General features: G+C 56.5%; 2 protein-coding genes across 5 annotated transcripts; both read left to right on the top strand.

Moving 5' to 3' along the window:
- The first annotated feature begins 2,427 nt into the window (after positions 1-2,427).
- On the top strand, positions 2,428-11,724 carry LOC129337272 (zinc finger protein OZF-like). Of its 4 annotated transcripts, none has more exons than XM_054990842.1 (8): positions 2,428-2,569; positions 4,915-5,155; positions 5,352-5,479; positions 6,820-7,033; positions 7,984-8,097; positions 8,349-8,453; positions 9,093-9,194; positions 10,005-11,724. In XM_054990842.1, exons 4-8 carry the CDS (start codon positions 6,862-6,864, stop codon positions 11,306-11,308), a joined length of 1,797 nt encoding a protein of 598 aa, XP_054846817.1. In that variant the 5' UTR covers positions 2,428-2,569; positions 4,915-5,155; positions 5,352-5,479; positions 6,820-6,861; the 3' UTR covers positions 11,309-11,724. The 4 variants fall into 4 exon arrangements, with proteins under 4 accessions (XP_054846817.1, XP_054846819.1, XP_054846818.1 ...); XM_054990844.1 differs by having other exon boundaries at positions 6,820-6,933; positions 10,005-11,723; XM_054990843.1 differs by lacking the exon at positions 2,428-2,569 and adding an exon at positions 2,813-2,852.
- Positions 11,725-19,031: 7,307 nt separating this feature from the next.
- Positions 19,032-20,336, top strand: LOC129337382 (succinate--CoA ligase [ADP-forming] subunit beta, mitochondrial-like). The gene has a single exon (XM_054990984.1). It carries the CDS (start codon positions 19,122-19,124, stop codon positions 20,334-20,336), a length of 1,215 nt encoding a protein of 404 aa, XP_054846959.1. The 5' UTR covers positions 19,032-19,121.
- Positions 20,337-20,616: the final 280 nt, after the last annotated feature.

Genomic DNA, 20,616 nt, shown 5'->3' with positions numbered 1-20,616 from the left:
GGACTCGATGGGCCGCTGGCCTGATGCAGCCAGCGCCTCCCCCACCCCCCCTTCCGCGCTCAGACTTCGCCTCATTCAGCCGCCACGTCGTGCACCTGCCCCCTTTGGAGAAAGGCTTTTGGGGCTTCCTGCAGTCCGCTTGGTTCTGAGCGTCTTGTATAACTGGGTGCTGCCCACAGCCGTGACCTGCTTCACTGCCCCTGCCAACACGACATTGTTTGAGCTCTCCTTTCTCTCCTACTCTTCGCGCCCTGCTGCTTAGCCAGCGTTTAACCCACAAGAGGTCCGTTGCGCTTATCAATGAAATGGCTGAGAAGTAGGTTCAGGACAAACAAAAGGAATAATCCACCCCAAGAGTTGTTAAATTGTGAAATTCATTACTGAGGTGCAGTGATCGGCTTTAAAAGAGGGTTGGTGTGAGGCGATTCTCCCAATTACAGGAGACCCCAGTCAAGACCTGGGACCCCAATCAAATGAAGGCAGGAATAATGGCAAAGTAAAAAGTGTATTGGAGACAAACTCCCAAATAAACTGACGCACTCCTAGACAGCTCTGGCACAGTGCATACCCCACGGGGCAATCGCACCTGTGGGGTCTGCACATCAGAAAATGTTTGCAAGAGTAAGGCAATTCACAAAAGAAAAATGAGCTTGTCAGTAATTTTCTGAAAAGTTGGCAGGTCTTATAAGCCCAAAGGAGTGACCTCTGGCACTTGCACCTGGCACTTGGCTGTCTTTTGGAGAACAAGAGAGGTGCCCCCCCCCCCCCCCGGAATGATAAAAAGTGCAAACGAATCAGAACCACCAGACATTTTCAAGGCTTGTGTCCTGGGTAAATCCAAGCACCTTTTTGTCTCATTGTTGTCAGTCCTTGGAAAGTAAATCCCCAAGTTCTCCACAGCAATCACACAGGTGAATTGGTTGAAGTAACTTTTATTCGAGATCTGTCAGGTTCAAGGTGCTCAGACAGTGGAATTGGCAGAAGTGACACATTGAGGGAAAGCCTGGTTAGTTACAGGTTAATGTCCCACCCCCAGGTTAGTAGCCCATTGAGATTCTGGTGCTAACGCCAGAGGCAAAAAGTATCAGAGTTTAGACTACGATAGACGACAATAGCAAGTTGGGAAGATACAATTCAGACTAGCCACATCTGGCCTCAAGGCCGTCGGCTACAGAAGTGAGAGTGTTTAACTTCAAAGCAGCGATAACCCACTGAACTTCCACATACCAGGCACTGAAAGGTACTCCGAACTCTCCAGTGTGTGAGAGGAGTAATAGGTTGCCCATAACAGACACCTGGCAGGTACTGCAGGCAGGCACACATGACAAGTGTCTTTGACCCACGGCCTATTTTCAGTGAAAGACTGAAGTGAAAGTCGGGAAAAGGGCAGTTTGTGGGAGGCGGAGTTGGCCCTCCCTCCCAAGATGCCCGCCAAAGAGCTCAGCTCCAAAGAACAGGGTTGCAGCTGGAACGATGTGAACGTGTGACCCCCCTGAAGGGTTTGTTCGGGTCCGACCGCCTTTGTTGGCCTTCCAGGGCAGCCTGTTGGGCGCTGCTGGGCGAGGGGGCCTCCGGCCTTGCGTTCTTAGGAATGGGCGGGGGGCGCTTGCCGTGGCCGGATGCAGCTCCCCGGAGAGGCGGAGCCGTGCTGCAGCCTGCTGCTTGCCGGGGAAGGCAGGCACGCCCCGCTCGAAAGCAGGCCGGCTGCCCGGTTCTGGCAGCGGGAGGCTGTCGGGCAGGCCCGTCACCGCGCAGCTCCCGGCGTTGAGCTGGTGCTCGGGATGCGGCAGCCGCGCAAGAGGCGCACGCAAGAGGCGGGAAGGCCCAGCGTGACCCGTGGCCGGCGCGGCTCTAGCCCGGCTTGGTGCGGGAGGGGGAGCCGGATTTGGACGGGGAAATCCCGCCGAGAGGCCGCCGCGCTCGCGGCTCCTCTGGCCTCCCAGCAGTGCCCCGCCTCGCCGGGCTGCGGGCTCCGCAGCTCCCGTTCCGGGCGGGTTTTTGCGAGGGGAGAGGCTTCCCCCCCCCGGCTCTTGGCACGAGGGACTGGCGCCCTCCCGCCTTCAAAGGCCCGCCCCCGCCGGCAGCGCTCCAGCCCGCGCGCTAGTCGCGGTTCCCGAGGCGGGGGGGGGGGGCCGCGGCGGGACCCCGGGAGGAGGCGGGCAGCAGCCCCGCTCGCCCCGGCGCGTCGGGGGCGGCTCTCGGGCTCCTTCCCCGGGCGGCGTGCGAAGCAGGGGCTCCGCCTCGGAAGCGGCTCCGGCCCAAGCGCGCCGCATTCGGGAAGCGGCCCCGCGGCTCCCTTGTGCCCGCCCTGCCGAGGGGCCGGGCAGTCCCCGCAGAGGCCGCGCCGGGCGCTCCTGGGAACGCGCGCGCCAGGCCGCGCGGGCACGAGCCTGCTCTCGGGCCCGCGGAGGCGCGACGGGCGGGCGGGGCCTGGCCGGGGCTGCCGGGACGCGTAGTCTTTCCGCCGCGCACAACAAAGGGAGCGCGGCTCCTGCGCTCCGGGAGCGCCGCGGCCGAATCGCCTCTGCGCGCCGGGCCGGAGGCGAGCGCGCCCGCCCGGGGCAGGCAGGTAGGCGCCCCGGGCCCCCCGCCCTTCCTCCCGCGGGCCGGCCGCTCCGGACCCGATCCCGGCGCGGCCGCCCAGGCCGGGGCGCGTGGCGGTGCGGCGCTCCCTTCGCCCGCCCCGCCAGCCGCGCGGGGGGCTGCGCTGCCGGCCTGCTGGGGCGGGCCCGGCAGCGGCCCCGGCAGGCGGCTGGACGGCGCTCCCCTGCCCCGCCCCACCCCGCCCGGGGGACGCGGGGCTGCGCGACGTGGCCGGCCCGGGGCCGCTTTCGGCCCGCGCGGCTCTGCAGGTGCCCCGCGGGCCGCGGAACGAGCTTCCCGGGGGGGGGGGGGAGAGCGGGGCGAAGGCCGGCAGGCGCCGCAGGCGGGAGCGGCGGGGCCGCTGCGAACTAGAGCCGGGCCGCCCCCCGCCCCGGGCTGGCCGCGTTGGCGAGCTTCGCCCCATTGCGGTGACGGCTGCGGGCAGGCTCGGGCCCCTGGGAGGGCCGGGCCCGGCGGGGCGGAGCCGAGCCCGTAGGCCGCCCAGGAACGAGCCCGGCAGGTCTGCCGCGACCCCGCCGCCGCCTCCGCCCCGGGGCCACCGGCGGGGCCCAGCTCGGCCCCCACCGCTTCTGCCCTTCCGGCCGAGGCCGGGCGTCGGGGCTGACTGCGGTTCTGCGGCCCCTTGGCAGGCCGGTTTCAGGCCCGGCGGCGGCGGAGATGGCGCTTTCGGCCTCGGGGAGCGGCCGCCTGGCCGGGCGGGCGGAAGCAGAAGGAGCTCCCGGGGACGCGCCTCGGGCGGCTTTCCGCGGGTTCTCATCGGACGGGCTCAGAGGGCTGCCGCGGAAGGCCGGCCGGGGGCCGGGGGGGGGGGGGGTTCCCGTGCAGGGTCTGACCTGCTCGCGCAGCGACTTTCACGGCGGAGGGCTGTTGGGGGGATTTTTGGTTAGGCTTTCCCCGGCTGGGTTGGGATGAATGTTATTGAGGGCCAGCGTCAAGCCCCACGCCACTGTTGGGCAAGCGGACATAGCCTAGTTCCCAGCCGCATCCTGCCTGCCGGTCTTTGGTTCCTTCCGTGGCTCCCCAGCACCGGCGGTAACCCTTAGACGGGTACACTCCCCTCTCCTTCCCTTAAGAAAGTTAAAACTATACACTTAATAGGATGCTTAAAGAACAGAGTTGGACCACAAAGCAATTCTCTACAAAGATGAATACTTAACGTTATACTCTAAGTCAGAATACAACTTAACACTTTCAGCTTATGAATATAAGGCACGCTTAAAGCTGTAATACTTAACCCAAGTCATGACAAAGCAAGGGTCCCCTTGGACTGGGCTCAGCCGGGCGGAGGAGGGGCTTCCCGGCTGGGACCTCTCTGGCCGCTTGGCCAGGGCGTCAGCCGAGTTCTAATGGCAGGCGCCTTCTTTCAAAGGTGCCTTTCGGGCGCTCGTGTCGTCCGTCCCTGGCAGAATGCTCTCGGGCCAAGGACTCCATGAATCCTTCCTTCCTGCTCGTCAGTTTTCCCTGGGGGGCAGAGGCCTTCTTCGGCACTCGTGGTCCTGGCGTGCTCAGCAAAAAGCGAAAGGCTTCAGGCGGGAAAGAGCCTGATGTGCTCTGCGGGCAGAAGCGAAAGGGCCTTGGGGTGTCACGAGGTCCCAGCGTGGGACATTCTTTCGCTAGCTTGCTTGTGGGGGAGTCCGAGGAAACGAGCGTTAAGAGAAAGGGAGGGCAGAGGTGAAAAACCTCTGCTTTCTCGGAGTTTTAAAACGTTTTTTCTCCTAGGCCTGGATCGAATACTGTTAGCGGCCTGGGATTTTCAGAACCAAACTCCATGATTCCCATGACAAGGGGGGATTTGAACCTGGATCTCCTAAGACTTGCCCAACTGTCTGACCATTATACCACACTCTCCTTGTGTAGCACAGGGCACTCTTCCTGCGCCCCATGCGTAGCTGGATTTTTTTCTCTCAGTATAGAAGTGAACAGAGACCCCTGGGAGCTCCCTCCGGAATTGGCCTCCCCCCCCCATGGAGGTCTTAAAAGCCACTATTGGCCCCCCGCCCCTCTTCTTGGTGTGTGTGGGGGGGGGAGGGGTGTTCATTGAATTTTTGAAGTCCTATTTTAAGTCTTGTTTTAGATTTACATTTAAATTGATTGAATGTTGTTGTTTTGAAGTTTGTGATGTTTATCTTGGGACCCCTGTTTGAGTAGAAAGACCGCTTTCAAGGGCTTTTAAATAAATAAAGGGAAAGCGCAGGCTTGGGCAAAAGGCCCCCCCCCACACTGCCGTTCTGCCTGGCCCCGGGTCTTGCTGTCTCCGCCAGGAGGGGCAGGGTGGCCTCCTGACTCCTTTTTCTTTCCCCCCGCTTGCAGGGATGACGTTCTACAGTTTGGAGGCGCTCTGCTGGTCCTGAGGGCAGTGAGGGCACCGGGGGAGGCAGGAGAGAGCCCATGCTGCCGTGGCACGCGGCCACCGGGAGGGAGCCCTCGAACACAGAGTCCCACCATTTGCCAGTGTCCCAAGGGAGGCTCTTCAGTGCTTTCTGCCTGAAGGGGCTGGAAGAGCAAGGGGGACACCCAGCAAGCAGCGCTTCTGTCCGACATGCTCTGCCTGGTGAGTCCTCAGCCACTCATAAGTCTTCCAGCGCCTTGTCTCCTCTGGCCCCGGCAGGGAATGCACCCTCCCATCACGAAGGCACCTCAGTGACTGCCTGCCCTCTTTATTTGCTCACCGAATGTGAACTTTTGAAATGAAAAAGGCACGCTGGGAGCTGTATTCTTTGGCATGAGCCCTCTTCTTCTCTCTGCAGAGCCTGTTCACGTGAGTCCGAAAGGGCCGCTGGGCGTGGGTCCAGGGGACGGCTGCAGCCACAGGACTGTCCAGGCAATGCACAAGGCATTCCGGCTGCAGTGAGCAAGGAGACGACGCCTGGCGCAGGTGAGTGGGGGAGGTTGTGGCTCAGCGGTGAAGCTTCTGATTTGCGTGGGGAAGGCCCCAGATTTAGTCCTCAACGTCTCCAGTTGGGCCAGTCTTAAAAGACTTACTACGCCAAAAAGCTGCGTGGAAACTCAAAGCCCCTTTGATTGCATTGAAGCCGTGCAGCAGTTACCGGAGGTGGTTTATGCTGGTTGAACGGATTTCTGGAGGTCACTGCGCCTTAAGACGGCAAGATATAAGGCAAATGACAGATCGGGAGCGTTGTAGCCATGAGTAATTCAGGCTGACGTGCTAAATAACAAAAACAGACATGTGAGAATACACAGCTTCTCTATATCATGCAAGATTTATGTTAGATTCCACGAAAACGGACCAATCAGTAGATGATGTAAAAAACCTCCGCCGGAGACGCAGAGCCGCTGCTGGCCGGAAGAAAGGAGACGGGACAGACCGAGGGTGTCCTGTGCTTTGCAGGCAGGCCTGGCCAAGTCTTCCCTGGAGTAGGGCCTCAGGCCTGGATAGCGAGGCTTGGGGGTGTAATAGGAGGTTAGAAGCTGGTGCCTGGGAGCTGAGCGCCGGACTTTTGCCTGGTGGACTGATTGATCCTCAAGGCAGTGCTCCCAGGCCTCAGCTTCAGTAGGCTGGGCAGTAATTCAGCTCAGCCGCCCTGCTGGCAGGTGCTGGATATCCCGAGGCTGTGCTGGGCTTTGGCCTGGATCCTGCAAGGAACTCTGGCTCTCAGGCCCCTGTTTAGAGCCAGGCTGGGATTTCGTGCAGCCAGTCTGGCCCTTTGCCTCCTTTGTTGTGCCTCAGCCTGGGCCTTCCGCCAATGCTGCTCTTGTGGGGCGGAAGCTGGTCCCGAGGGGCTGTGGGCCCAGGTTTGCATCCTGCGCAGTGGAGGCCTAGTGGTTATCCCAGGCCAGTGGCAAGGTCTCCCTCGCAGGCTCCGGCACTGCTGGAACATGGCCAGCAGGTGCCTCTGCAGCGCCAGGCCCTCTCTGGTCCCTCTGGTCCCCCTTTGCTCTCCCTCTGAGTCGGCGTGGCAGGCTGGTCAGAGGGGTCATGACCCCCACCCCCGCCCCCACGACTGCCAAGAGAGGTACAGAGAGCCAGTGCAAGTGTGGGAATGGGGCTGCCTGGAGGGTCATTTGGTTCCTGGGGCTGCTCTCCCAGTTCTGGTTGGAGCTCATTACTCTCAGTCTGTTTTTGTCTGGGCTCCATTCCGGTAATTTGGGCCCAGAAGGAAGGTCCGAAGCGCAGCTGCTTGGGTTGCAGAGCCACCGATACTCTGCTTTGTGTGAGGAGGGGTCCCATTCCGTGCGTTCTTCTTTGCTGGACAGGTTGTGCCGATATGAAGCCCCAGGCCTTGGTCAAGGAGGAGCATGTGGAAGGGCCTCGTGGCCTGGACTCTCCAGAGGAGACGGAGGACAGGGCTCTTCAAGCCTCTAGCCCAGGTGGGTGGCGGGCTCCCTGCGGAGGGAAGGGTTGACGCGGAGCGGTTGCTTTGGACCAACAGGTTCCTGCGAGTGGCTGTTCCGGTACGTGCTGGAAGCAGTAAGTCACGTGATGGTCTCTGGGCTCTCGGTTACGGGTGGCAGGGGAGGGGTCTGTTTTCCAGGTGAACTGAGGGATGTTAATCTAGACCGTGCACGGTCCCACACGTTGGCAGGGGAGCGGCCCAGAAGGACCTGGGAACTTAATCTCCTCTGCCATGCGCATGCCCAGCTGTGAGTCTTGGTGAAGAAGGCATGGCCCTTGGAAAGGGGCCTTGCCCTCCCAGCCACCCAAAAAACAGAGGAGAGTGGTCAGCGTGGCCTCCCATTCTGTCAGTGGGCCCCACAGCCCTGTGGGCTTGCAGGGGAAGAGGAGCTGCACTTCCCTTCTTCCAGGGGCACGCAGGGCCCAAGGGGGTCCGTTTGCGTCCCGCCCGTTGCTGCTCCCCTTTCTCCACATTTGGCTGTGCAGAGCACAAGTTGCCCCACCCCTGTGCTGTGTTGGGGTGTAGGATGTGTGCCAAGTGGGGGAAGGTTGGGCCACGTCCGAGTTCGGGGGGGGGCCTTCTGTGCAGTGGCACCCTTCACTGATGGTTCTTTGGCGCAGCCTCCCTTTTCCGGTTAAGCCTGCATGCCAAGGGAGCCCTGCCCCAGGCAGAGGCAGTTCCGCAGCCTTCCCCCTTGAGCTGCCGTGGGCCTGCTTTTTCCTCGCAGGGGGGGGCGTTGCAGGGAAGGTGGCTTGCAGGCCGTGGCAGTGAGTTGCGCACCGGGCGTTCCAGCCACCCTCTTGCATGACGCTGCAGCCACGTGTCTCCTTTGTGTCAGAGTGGAGAGGTTCTAGTGGCCAGATTACGGCATGAGACCCAAGCAGATGTTCCGTTCAGCTGGTGCCGTGGGGTTCTGCCTCCCGTGTGTGTGGGGGGGGCGGGGGGGGCGATGTGCTTCGTTGGGAAACGCGTCAGGTGTGCCTGGCTTTGGAGGGATTCTGCTTTTCACCCCTTCCTGCCACAGGCTGGGCTGCCACAAAGATCAGAGTGAAAGCGGAGCCAGAAGAAGAGTTGTGCCTCGGAGACCCGCAAGGCCCGGCGGAGCTGCAGGGACAGGGCCCGCTTCCCCCCGTGACTGGTGAGCTGGGCCAGCGAGTCACAGGCAGTCGCCTCCTTGACCAAGACTGCAAAGCTGGGCCAGCCAGCAAGAGGCCCCGTGCAGAGCAACCTGTGGGGGGCGGGGGGGGCAGCTCCTAGCAGCCCAGAAGCAAACAGTCCTTGGATGGTGTGTGCGGGGGATGCGGGCCACCTGCCCTGCTGAGACACTTGCTGAAGGTGAGAATTACTGTACAGCTTTGGGCTGACGTGGGATTTTGTGTTCTGTTTCAGGCATCAAGGAGGAGAGAATGATCAAGACTGAGCCGGAGGACGACTGGTACGATGGCTGCCCCTGGCGTGACCACGAGGGAGACTCCAGTGACGACGAAGATGCCTGTGAGTCAGCCCCTGCCGAGCCTCCACGAGGGGTCTTCTTGGCAGTGCCCCGAGTGCCACGTTCTGGGGACAGGGCAGCCGTTATAGGCCCTTGTGGGCGCACTGCAGAAGCGTCTGGAGAACAACTGGGCCTTCAGGGCTCATTTTCAAACATCGCTGAGATGTGGTGTCCAGAGAGAGCTGCAGAAAAGTGTCTGTCGGGCAGCTCTCGCCCCTCCCTCAGCACTCCCAGTAGCGTGCCGCCCTTTCCAAGTCCATTCTATACGCTTCCTCCAGAGCTCTGACCTCCCTCCCAGTCACACAGGTACAACGTGGGTGGGGAGGCCACGTGGCCACATCTCCCAAATAATTGTCCCAAGATGTTCACAAGCGCGTGGCTTACTGGGCAAGCAGCCACAAGCATCGAGCTGCAGGGCTCAAAAGCGCAGCCACTTGAGGGGGCTGTAAGTGCCCCCCCCCCATCACCCGCTGTTTCTGCCACGGCTGGAGTTTGGCTGGGAACTCGGGCTTGGAGTCGCTTCCCTGCATGGGCTCTCCTTGAGCTAGGCTGGAGAAGAAATGAGTAAATCTGAGCCTCCCCCAATCTTGGATTGCTCCACTGACGGACTGCACTGCTTTGCATACCCCCCATCCATGCAGCTGACCTCAGACCGGATGTGATCGTGAAGATGGAGCCGGAAGAAGAGGAGGGCCTGGAGTGTCGCTCTGGTCAGGCAGCATCCCCCAGCATCCTTCAGGAGGGTAAGCTTTGTTCCTGGTACAGCAGAGTACCGAGTTCAAGTTTGATACAGAGGAAAAGCAGAAGCTTCCAGGAGGAAACGTGCAGGGTGGAGAGCTGGAGCTTCTTCACCCCTGGAAACGGCTTCCTTGAAAGGTTTTTTTGGGGGGGATCCTTCCTCAGGGGTTGCTCTTTTGTCTGAGGAAGACCCCTTAGGCTTGATGCCTGCCCTTGTCATTGCTTACTGATTGTACTTATCTCACACTATGGAATCCGCCTTGAGTCTCAGTGAGAAAAGTGGAATATAAATTATATAAATAAATAAGCTTGGCTGGACACAGTATGGGACATAGATCAAAGTCTCTCTGCCTTCTGTGAAGAGTTTGGGATTGTTTTCCTACCGTTCTCTGAGGTTACAGATACACTTAGGTGTATGCTGGAAAACAGCTGCAAGAACCTTCTTCTGTTTGAGCACTTTCTGTTCTGTGACTTTGTGGACAAGCTCTGCCACATATTGGATGTTTGGAATCAGAGAATGGAAGGTACTTAAATAAGGACTTTTGACAGCTTTGGATTTGCTGTCAGGAAAGACTTGGAGTGTATGTCCACGTGAATTATTTGATCCTTTTTTAAATTTTCTGGTTATAAACATGCAGTTTGCAGGCAGCCCCGTCCCACGGTTGGGCATGGGCTCTAGTATTTTGGCAGGAATTTGAAAACAGATGATTTGGACCGTTCTGAGCCAGCCGGGAAAGTCTTCCTCGAGCTGCTGGCGCCAGCCCTCGGGTTCCGGCTGCTCCTGACCCTCCTCCGTCTCCTCTTTTCTCCCACAGGGGCCCACACGGAGCTGAGTCAGCGCCCAACGGAGGCTGCAGATGAGCAAGCCGGCAGGCAGCTCTTCCGGAAGAGGGCAGTTGCTTCTTCCCTCCCGGACTCCAGCAGGCTCACTGCTCCCAGAGGATCCCCCACTGCTGGGGAGAAGCTGTGCCCACCAGCCCAGAGTGCCTCTGAACCAGCCAAGCGGCCCAAGAGTCACGCGGCCGACAGGCCTTTTGCCTGCAGCGTGTGCGCAAAGCGGTTCCAGCACCGGGGGAATCTGATCACCCACTTGCGGGTTCACACGGGGGAGAAGCCCTTCCCCTGCACAGAGTGTGGGAAGAGCTTCAGCCAGAAGGGAGACCTCATGCGCCACCTGCGCATCCACACGGGGGAGAAGCCCTTCGAGTGCAACGTCTGCGGCAAGAGTTTCTGCTCCAAGCAGACGTTCATTCTCCACCAGCGCATCCACACAGGCGAGAAGCCCTACTCCTGCGACGAGTGCGGTAAGGCCTTCAACCGCAAGGCCAACTTCATCACCCATCAGAAGATCCACCGGGGGGAGCGGCCCTTCGTGTGCGGTGAGTGTGGGAAGGGCTTCTGTGCCAAGAAGACCTTCATCTTGCACCAAAAGATCCACGTGGGGGACCGGCCTTTCGGTTGCTCCGAGTGTGGCAAGAGCTTCAGCCGCAATGGGGACCTCACTCGGCACCAACGCATCCACACCGGGGAACGGCCCTTTGCGTGTGCCGACTGTGGGAAGTGTTTCAGTCACAATGGGGAGCTGATCAAACACCAACGCATCCACACTGGTGAGAAGCCCTTTGCCTGCCTGGAGTGTGGGAAGAGCTTCAACCGCAAGGGCACCCTCATCACGCACCAGCGCATCCACACTGGGGAGCGGCCCTTCGTGTGCGGCGAGTGTGGGAAGACCTTCAACCTGAAAACCACCCTAATGAAGCATCGGCGCATCCACACTGGGGAGCGCCCTTTCACCTGCCTGGAGTGTGGCAAGAGCTTCAAGTACAAAGGAAACTTGCGGACGCACCACCTCACCCACACAGTGGAGAGGGTGTACCCCTGCACGGAGTGTGGCATCATCTTCAGCCAAAGGAAGGAGCTGAAGGCACACCAGGTGGCACACAGTGGCAGCCGCCTGCTGCCCTGCTATGGTGAGGAGGGCGAGAACGTGAACCCTTTCCTTCAGATGCACCCGCTGCTGCTCTCCTGCGCCCCCCTTCAGGTGCCCCTCGAAACCTTGTCAAAGCTCAAGCAGGAAGCAGGCTACAAAGGGATTGAGCTCGAGGGCCCTGATCCATAGGGAGTCTTGCAGTCAGGAGCTCTAATTTGCACCAGCCCGGCAACTGGAGGGACTTTTCAGTGCTGGGGGAGCTCAGAGGCCAGTGTGCTTTCCTACAAGTGTGTGCACACGCTCACAACTCAAACCAAGGAAAGGGTTCTGGCTTGTAGGAGGCCAGAGCTGCGTCTGTGCTGCAGGTTGACCTTGCTGGCCAAAACCCCACCCAGCCTCACCTGGCATAGTGACAGAGGAGACCGTGCTTGCCTTGGCTGCAGGGGACTGCCGTTCCTGTGCTGTTGAGCCACACTCCTGTAACAGGCAAGAGTTTTACTACAGTCACACTCTGGGCACTTTCCAGACTAGTGGATAGTTTAGCAAAGAAGCACTTGGCCGGGCAGGGGAACACTTTGGGGGGGCAGGAGGCGTGATTGGGGAGGGGAGGGGAGGGGAGGGGAGGGGGGGAGATGCTGGTGCTCGGGGTGACGCAGTGATGCCTCTGGCTGAGAGAGGACAGCCTTTCAATAAATTGAGAGACTGGAGAAGATAGTGGCTGTTGAACTTGGCAAGGAATTTTTAAATGTAAAAGGGAATGATCCACTCAGAGGACTGCAGAGAGGAGCAAGACAGTCAATGAGATGCAGAGACCCCTGTACCCAGGGCAAGTGCAACAGGGCCACGGGGGTGGCTGCAGCCCACGTAGCAGAATAGCAGGAGAAGGAGCAATCCCCCCCCCCCCCCGCAATACATTTGAGAAAGAAATCCAGCAGCAGCAGCAAGCTAGCCAGTGAACGGCAGCTGCCTGTGGCCACCTTCAAGGGGTAGCACTGCTCGGCGAAGGGGGCTCTGACTGTCTGTCCTCAGCAGAGCAAGAGGCAAAGAGAGGGGTGGGGCAGTTCAGCCCCCCCCCCCCCAGGTGCAGCCCTGGCACCACCTGCTCCACTCAAGACATCCAGTGACCAGATCAGAGAGAATTCTGGGGGGAGGGAAGTGGCAACGCCCACACTTGTAAAAGGCCCGTTGCGGGCTGCTGTAATCTCTGTCTTGCTCAGGTCCATCAGCGTTTGTGTGTTCCCATTTCTCTTCACAAGTTAGTCTGTGTGAATCTCAGTTTTAATTTGCCCCACTGGCCCAACCTCAGCCAGTAAGCAAGAGGAGGGGAGGTGAAATGAGCGGGAGGGGCACTGCAAGCCGTGCAGCGAGGCAGATGGAACCCGCACGTTCAGCCAGCGCATAAATTGTGCCATTATGGCTCAAAGCAAGTATTACAAGAATAGTGGCGGTGAAAAGACCGAACGTTTTATAAGTTAGTTTATAAAAGCATGGTGTTCATGCTATGCCTGATCTCACTCAAATCCTCCATCTGCTTCCTCAAGGATTGGTGGGCAGCACCAGGCAGGGAGAGAGCAAGATCCTGCCTTATGCCGTGATACTTTTCCTGAGGTTGTAGGAAGCTCTTCCCCTGGGGTGGGAAATGGGATGCCCAGTGATTTCGAACTTCTCCCCGCGTCCCTTTGCTTGGACCTTCCTCTTCCTTATGGCTCCGCTGCAGCCGTGCTGCTCTCTGTGCCCATTTAATCAGCTTGATCCCCTGGCCCAGTTCTGCCGCCTCTCGGTTGCCTCCTCTCCAGGCTACACATACACGTCTCTTTCAGCCTTTCTGCAGAGGACTTGGTCTCCAGACCCCTCACCAGCTTCGTTGCTCTGGTTCAGACTCGTTCCACCCTGACAACCTCCTTAAACTCTGGTGCCCAAAACTGAACAAGTGACGTCTAACCAGAGCAGATGAAAGTGCATGCCATCTGGACACTTCTGTCGATGCAGCCCAAAATCGCATTTGCCTTTTTAGCTGTGGCTTCACACTGCTGACTTATTTTCAGTGTATAATCTAGTAAGAGCCCTAGATCCTTTTCACATGTACTACTGCTAAGACAAGTCTCCTCCATCCTATCATTTTTGTGTATTACGTGCTGTCAAGTCGCCTCCAACCCATGGTGATCCTATGAATGAAAGACCTCCAAAATGTCCTATCGTTAACAGACTTGCTCTGATCCTGCAAACTGGAGGACGTGGCTTCCTTTATTGAGTCCAGCCATCTCGTTTTAGGCCTTCCTTTTTCCCTACTCCTCCTATAATTAGACCTTTGATTTTTTTCTCTACCCAAATGCATAACTTTACATTTCTCTCAGCCTGTCAAGATCATCCTGAATCTTGAGTCTATCCTCTACTGTATTTGCTATCCCAATTTAGTATTGCCTGCACATTTAATGTTCCTTCATGCAAGTCATTTATAAAGATGTTGAACACCCCAGCACCTAGGGCAGATCCCTGAGGCGCTCCACTGGTCACTCCTCTCCAAGCGGATGAGGAACCATTGACCAGCCCTCTTTGGGTGTGATCTGTCAGCCAATTACAAGTCCACCTAGCAGTAGCAGCATCCAAACCATATTTAGCCAGCTTGTCAACAACAGTTGTCATGTGGAACCTTATCAAAAGCCTTACTGAAATCAAGATAAACTCTGTCCACAGCATTCCCTTGATCCACCAAAATAGTAATTATCAAAAAAGGAGATCGGCTCACATCTGATCAATGCTTTCAAACGCAGCAAGTTCATCTGTGGAAAATATTCATGGCAAAATGTGCAGCATCCTTATTCTGGATTAAAAAGGAAGCAAATCCTGAGCATTAATGGACTGATCACACAGTGGAGGGAAGTCAGTTATTGGGCTCCACAGGGACTGGTATTGGGTCTGGTGGTATTCAGTTTGCTCATCATGTATCTGGAAGCCGCGATAAACGGGGGTAGTCAAGTTTGCAGAATGGCGAGAACTGAAGTGGTGTTACAGGTATTATCCCATGGGGGCCGGGGGGGTTACTTTAAAAATAGGCACATGGAAACTCCGTCTCCTTGTCTGTTCCAAAGCAATACGTGAACCACTAAACCACCAGGCTGTATTGAGATTATTCTCTCTAATAACCAGCCTCTTATAGGTGAGCAGCCCTCTGACTGAAGAGAGGGCGGAAGTTTTTTATTCCAGGTGTCGAGCGAAACCTTGTATCCCAGCCAAGAATCGCTCAACGTTACCTTTTAAGACCTTTATTTAAAACCAGCCTAATGGATCTTGACATAAATAAAAATCACGCCAATACAGAAAACACTTGCACGTGTCAATGAAATTAGTGTTTGCTCTCAAGGACTTTATTTCCACTTACTCCCCCGTGCCGTCTTGTGCTGCAAGCATGAAGGCATCCCGAGGGCCCTGCAGGGTCAGTCTCAGCATTCGTCCAGTCCGGCGTCCTGCTTGCTTCACTGGGCAGCCCGTGCTGCTGGGAGGCCTACACTAAAAGGGCACAAAGGCAACAGACAACCCCCCCCAGCTAACACCCAGAGGCGCAGCGCTTTCAAAATACAGGGGCTGTAGCTGGCGGGAGGCATCGTACCTGCTGGTTGGAGTGGCAAGATACAAACCAGTCGCTTGCCTTTTGCACCGTGCAGCAGATTATGCAAACGTGGCTTAGGTCAAGGGCTGAGGGCCTCGGCCTCGGATGCCCTGTTGCTGGCCCACCAGCGTAACTAGTTGGCCACAGGAGGCTGGGCTAAAGGGACAAACGGGGCCTGCTGATGTTCTTATGGTGGGGGGGGGGGGAACCTGCAAGGACTAGTGGGGGCATCTCATTTTCCCTCCCCCACTATTCCTTCCTTTCCTGAAAGCCCCTGCAGCCTCCCCCTTTTCCTGCTTCCTCCTCTTCCTTGGCCCCCATCTTTAGCCTTCCCTTGAAGCCTCTACCCAGGAAAAGGCTGGCTGTGCGGTGCAGTGGCAACTGCTCGGCACAGTAGGAGGCCGCAGGACCTGCGAGGACACACAGGGAGCCCCCCCCCTCTCCCCTTGCGTCTCCCTCAGTGCACCATTCCCTTTTGACCGCTTCCCTCCAGCCCCCACCACATCCTCACATTTCCTCACTTTTTCCGTCTCCTTCCCACTCGCCCCTCAACGTATCTTTTAATCTGCCCCCATTTTTGGCTATATCATTTCTACTGCATCGTTTTCCACAATGGGGATCCAAAGCAGCTTACATCATTCTCCTCCCCTCCATTTCATCCTCACGACAGCCCTGTGAGGTAGGTTACACCGAGAGTGTGCGACTGGCCTGAGGTCACCTAGCAAGTTTCCATGGCAGAGCGGGGATTCGAATCTGGGTCTTCCAGACCCTAGTCTGAAACTCTAGCCACTACACAATGGTGGCTTCCATGGAGTGGCTGCTGTTGAGCAGTATCCAGCAGTCAGGCCTGGGTGAGTTATACAAGTTGTGCAGTATCAAGTCACTCAGTGATGGCTGCCGATTATTATTATTATTATTTATAGTCTGCCTTTCTCCCTGAGATCCAAGGCGGATTACACAATGCAAGTAAAATGCAATATAATCGACAGCAAGGACATTCACTGAGCAAAGTACAATTAACAACGGAAAGGAAGACGTCAAATGGCAAGATGGTGGTTGTTACCAAGAAGAGGCCGCGGAGGGCATTTGTTCCTTGGAGCTACCAGCGCTGATCCTATTATTGAAGGGGGTTAACTTCCTCATGGGTCTTTTCAATAAGATTTCAGGCTTTTCTGCAAACACTTCCTGCTCTTCTCAGGCTTGGTGAAAGATTTGTCTGTTCGTAGCTCCAGCCTCTGGATTTACGTATCCGCAGATTTGGCCACACAGAGAATTACACGCTCAGGATTAGGTGCATTGACTACGAGCAGGGACCCGTGAGAATTGCCACTGGGGACATCCCCCCCACCCCCCCAGCCTGCTTAACCAGGCCTTCCTGTTTCAGTGGTGGGGGCCACTCCCCCCCAGCCTGCCTCTCCCCAGCTTCACTGCCTCAACGTCAGCCGTGGCGACTCCCGCAGGCCCCCCCCCCCCTGCAGAGGAGCAGGGACTTTGCTGGCGCCCCTGTATCAATGCTCTTGTGTTTGGGGGGATTTAACGCTCCCACCCATTTTTTCAGTTTCTAACATTTTCTGCAAATCTGGGAGGGGGGAATTACCCCTATTTGGAGCAAAATGTGTCTTCTGTTTAAGTGGGCCCAGTCCATGGATTTACGTATATACGGATGGGGCCCTACTTGGCTTTTCGAATATGTGATATAGGCCATTTCCACACACATTGAATAATGCACTTTCAATGCACTTTCACAGTCCTTTTGAAGTGGATTTTTTGTTCCACACATGGAAAATCAGTTTCAAATGTTCACTAAAGAGTATTGAAAGTGGATTATCCAACGTGTGTGGAAGCAGCCATAATCTGGGAGATGACACCCTGGAAGCCAAATCCATCCTTTTTAAAGAAACAAATTCTATAAAGAAGTTCAAGAATACATAAATGGAAAATCACCATCTCAGGGATCATATTTTGGTTAGAACCCCACGGTGCCTTTGGGAATCAATATAAAAAGAAAACAAACATCCATGCTCGTCTACTGTAAACTAGTAGCACAGGTAAACGTTGAAAACTGTGGGGCATGAAAGTAGGTTACCTAGATTGGAGGCTGGTTCTCTGTCAACTTTTCTCCTTTTCAGCGGAGCCAGAAGGCACAGCAGAGGTGGTGAGTAAGGGCTTGGAGGCTGGGGAGGGGGGGGGCATTTTTCAAGCAAACAGCAACAGATTTGCAGGGAATCCACTCCTGACTGTCCACGAAAGACCCCCAAAGTTTCAGGAAGATTGGACCCTGGGGCCCAATTCTATGGACCCCTGAATAAGGCGCCACCCCAGCCACTCTCCATTGTTACCTAGGGGGGAAATATTTCCCAGCAGGCTTTCAGGCAGAAATACACAGGGGAGGGTCTGCTTTGCCTGGGGCTGACTGCTGGCTCCGTCCTCTGCTGGGTGAGCCTTGAACTGTATTAGGCACCTCCTTGCCAGCGTGGACCACAGTCACCCGGGCTCCGAGAAGGAGCAGGAAAGAGAGCTGCTAGAGTAGTGAGTGTTTGAAATTAAATCGAAGGAGTTTTCAGCTACACATTCAGAAGAACTTCCTGCCGGTTAGAGCAGTCCCTCAGTGGGACAGGCTTCCTCGGGAGGGGGTGGGCTCTCCTTTTTGGAGGTTTTTAAACAGGGCCTAGAGGGCCACCTGACAGCACTGCTGCTTCTGGGAACCTGGGCAGATCATGAGGTGGAGGGCAGGAAGGGTTGCATCAGGGCTTCGTTCTCATGGCCCCTCCTTACATGCCCAGGGTAAGGCCGATCGCCACCTTGGGGTCAGGTAGGTGTTCTGCCATCTTCTGGGCATGGAGCAGGGGGCACGGGGGGTGTGGGGAGGGGAGGCGGTTGTGAGTTTCCTGCATTGTACGGGGGGGTTGGACTGGATGGCCTTGGAGGTCCAGCTCTGTGATTCTGTGTCTGCCAGTGGCCAAAGGCAGACTCCCAAATGCAACCTCAACCCAGAGAAAGCCCAATGGAATGAAAACGAAGTCCCCCCTCCCTGGACAAGCTGCCCAGCTAGTCTCTCTTGTTTCCTAGAGGGGAAACATTTACAAGCAGGCTCTCGGCAGAAACACAGAGGGGCTGGGGAGCCACTGGCCAGAGGTGCATTCACAGATGCAAGCTCAACCCAGAGAGAGCCCAGCTGAACCAAACTGAAGCACGGGGACCAACACCACATCAAAGAATCATGTCAAAACAGCACATCCTACCCAAATGCTATGCAAGGGACACTGTTGGAGCCTCGCCCAACTGAACCAGAGTCACTCACAGAAGCCAGGCAGACGAGGAGGGCTCCTGCACGGATTAGCCACACGCACACACACACACACACACAGGTCTCCCCTCCCCCTCCCCTCTTGGGAAAAAATGCCGGAGATGCCCAGGAAACAGCCAGCCAAGAGGCTAAAGACACGTTCCCCAGATCTCCCCAGATTAACCTGGATTTATCTAGGGCTTTTGATCTGGGGCCTGGACCGGATCCGGGATTCCCTCACTTGATCCAGGAAAGGTGGATTTAGCTGGATTAGCAAAAGTCCTGCTTCTGTACCTAGTTCCTGGACCTGGGTCACATGCCCCTACCCCCAAGTCCCAGTTTGGCCAGGGACCCTGGAGGTGTTCTGCCGCCATCTGGGCATGGAGCAGGGGGCACTGGGGGTGTGGGGGGAGTTAGTTGTGTATTTGCCGCATTGTCCAGGGGGTTGGGCCCTGGGGGTCCCTTCCAACTCTATGATTCTATGATTCTATGACTAATGGGGGCATTTGTGGGAAGCAGGACAATGGGAGGGAGATCTTGGGGGATTTATTTTTTTTTAAGGAAAGAAGTTTGAAACCAGGCAGTTGAGGAAAAGGTCTTCAACGAATAGAAAGAAAATTTGAAAGCTACAGGATGCTGAAGAGCAAGGAAGAGGTAAGCACAGCATCCGATGAACTGCGAGGTGTGGGCAAAACTCCTGCTTGCAGGCAGAATTCCTCTGATTTATGGTCCTAACAAGAAGTGTATCTCTGGCATTCATCTGTGACATTTGTATTTGATTTGAGATGGGGGGAGATGGTGCCTGCCCTGCCGAGGGCGGGGGGGGGCTGATGCCGCGGAATCGTTGCCCTGGCCAATGAGAGGCAGCCGGGGGCAGTTGCAGAAGGAACTTTGGTGGCTTTTCATAAAAACGGCAGTTGGAGCAGAACAGGAAGAGGCAAAGCTGGAGAAGGGAACAGGCGACCACCACCATGATCTGCAGCCGGGCCGTGGCCAGGCTGAGGGGGAGTTGCAAGATGCGGGGTGGGAGCGCAGGGCTGCTTCCTGGCCCCGGGTCTCAAGGGCAGCCCCAGCAACAAAGGAGCTTATCCTTGCATGAATACTTGAGCATGAGGCTGCTGAAGGAAGCCGGGGTCTCCGTCCCAGACGGGAGGGTGGCCAAGACACCGGAAGAGGCTTACATGGCTGCCAAGAGAATTGGCACACCGGACCTGGTGGTCAAGGCTCAGATCTTAGCTGGTGGCCGGAGAAAGGGCGTCTTTGAAGGTGGCTTCAAGGGAGGCGTGCGAGTGGCCTTTTCTCCTGAGCAAGCCAGGGACGTTGCCTCCCAGATGATCGGGAAGAAGCTGTTCACCAAGCAGACCGGGGAGAAGGGCCGGATCTGCAACCAAGTCTTGATCTGCGAGCGCATCTATCCCAGGAGAGAGTGCTACTTTGCAGTCACCCTGGAGCGGTCCTTCCACGGGCCGGTCCTCATTGGCAGTTCTCAGGGCGGGGTCAGCATTGAGGAGGTTGCGGAGGAGAATCCTGGAGACATCATAAAGGAGCCTGTGGACATCATGAAAGGCATCAGAAAGGAACAAGCCCTTCTGCTGGCTGAGAAAATGGGGTTTCCTGCTAAACTGGTACATGAAGCAGCTGATAACATGATTAAGATATACAACTTCTTTATTAAATATGATGCCACCATGGTGGAAATTAACCCCCTGGCCGAAGATTCAGCAGGGTCAGTGATCTGTATGGACGCCAGAGTGACTTTTGATAGCAATTCCGCTTACCGTCAAGAGAAAATCTTCAGCCTTCAGGACTGGACTCAGGAGGACGAGAGGGACCGGAATGCAATGAAGGCGGATCTCAACTACATCGGGCTGGAAGGAAGCATCGGCTGCCTGGTGAACGGGGCCGGTCTGGCAATGGCCACAATGGACATCATAAAGCTCCACGGGGGCACACCGGCCAACTTCCTGAACGTGGGGGGTGGCGCGACGGTGCAGCAAGTGACGGAGGCCTTTAAAATCATCACTTCCGATAACAAGGTGCAAGCAATTCTGGTCAATATTTTTGGAGGCCTTTTGCGATGTGATGTTATTGCCCAGGGGATCATTATGGCAGCTGAAGATCTGGAGTTAAACATTCCCATTGTTATACGGCTCCAGGGCACACGAGTCGAGGACGCCAAGACCTTAATAGCAGAGAGCGGCCTGAAGATCCTGGCCTGTGATGGCTTGGATGCTGCCGCCAAGATGGTCGTCAAACTCTCTGAAATCATGATCTTAGCAAAGGACGCGCAGGTGGATGTGGCGTTTCACTTGCCTGTCGATTAAACGGATCTCCAGAGGCAGCCCCAGAGCATCCCTGGTGTGCTCTTCTCTCTTTGGCGTCTGCTCTTTGTGCGGAGATTTTAATGGTTTAAGATGTATCTGCCCTTTACTTTACTGCTCATATTGCAAATAGGCACTTTACATTCACAGATACTGTGCTGCTAATACCTACCTGTAGATGCAGCTTACGGTTATAGCTATAAAATTGTTTGCATTATTTATTATTTATATTATTTATTATACAAAATGCATCCCTTCCAAATAAACCATTTGAAGCTTATGG

This window comes from Eublepharis macularius, chromosome 11 (assembly GCF_028583425.1).
Source record: "Eublepharis macularius isolate TG4126 chromosome 11, MPM_Emac_v1.0, whole genome shotgun sequence".
Lineage (NCBI taxonomy): Eukaryota > Metazoa > Chordata > Lepidosauria > Squamata > Eublepharidae > Eublepharis > Eublepharis macularius.
This window is presented reverse-complemented; position numbering and strand designations above follow the sequence as displayed.

Excerpts from the sequence above, each read along its gene's own strand:
- LOC129337272 (XM_054990842.1), top strand. The coding sequence starts at position 6,862 with ATGTGGAAGGGCCTCGTGGCCTGGACTCTCCAGAGGAGACGGAGGACA. Across the intron at positions 8,098-8,348 it reads CCCGCTTCCCCCCGTGACTG|GCATCAAGGAGGAGAGAATG; the intron begins GTGAGCTGGGCC and ends GTTCTGTTTCAG. Across the intron at positions 8,454-9,092 it reads CAGTGACGACGAAGATGCCT|CTGACCTCAGACCGGATGTG; the intron begins GTGAGTCAGCCC and ends CCATCCATGCAG.
- LOC129337382 (XM_054990984.1), top strand. The coding sequence starts at position 19,122 with ATGAGGCTGCTGAAGGAAGCCGGGGTCTCCGTCCCAGACGGGAGGGTG.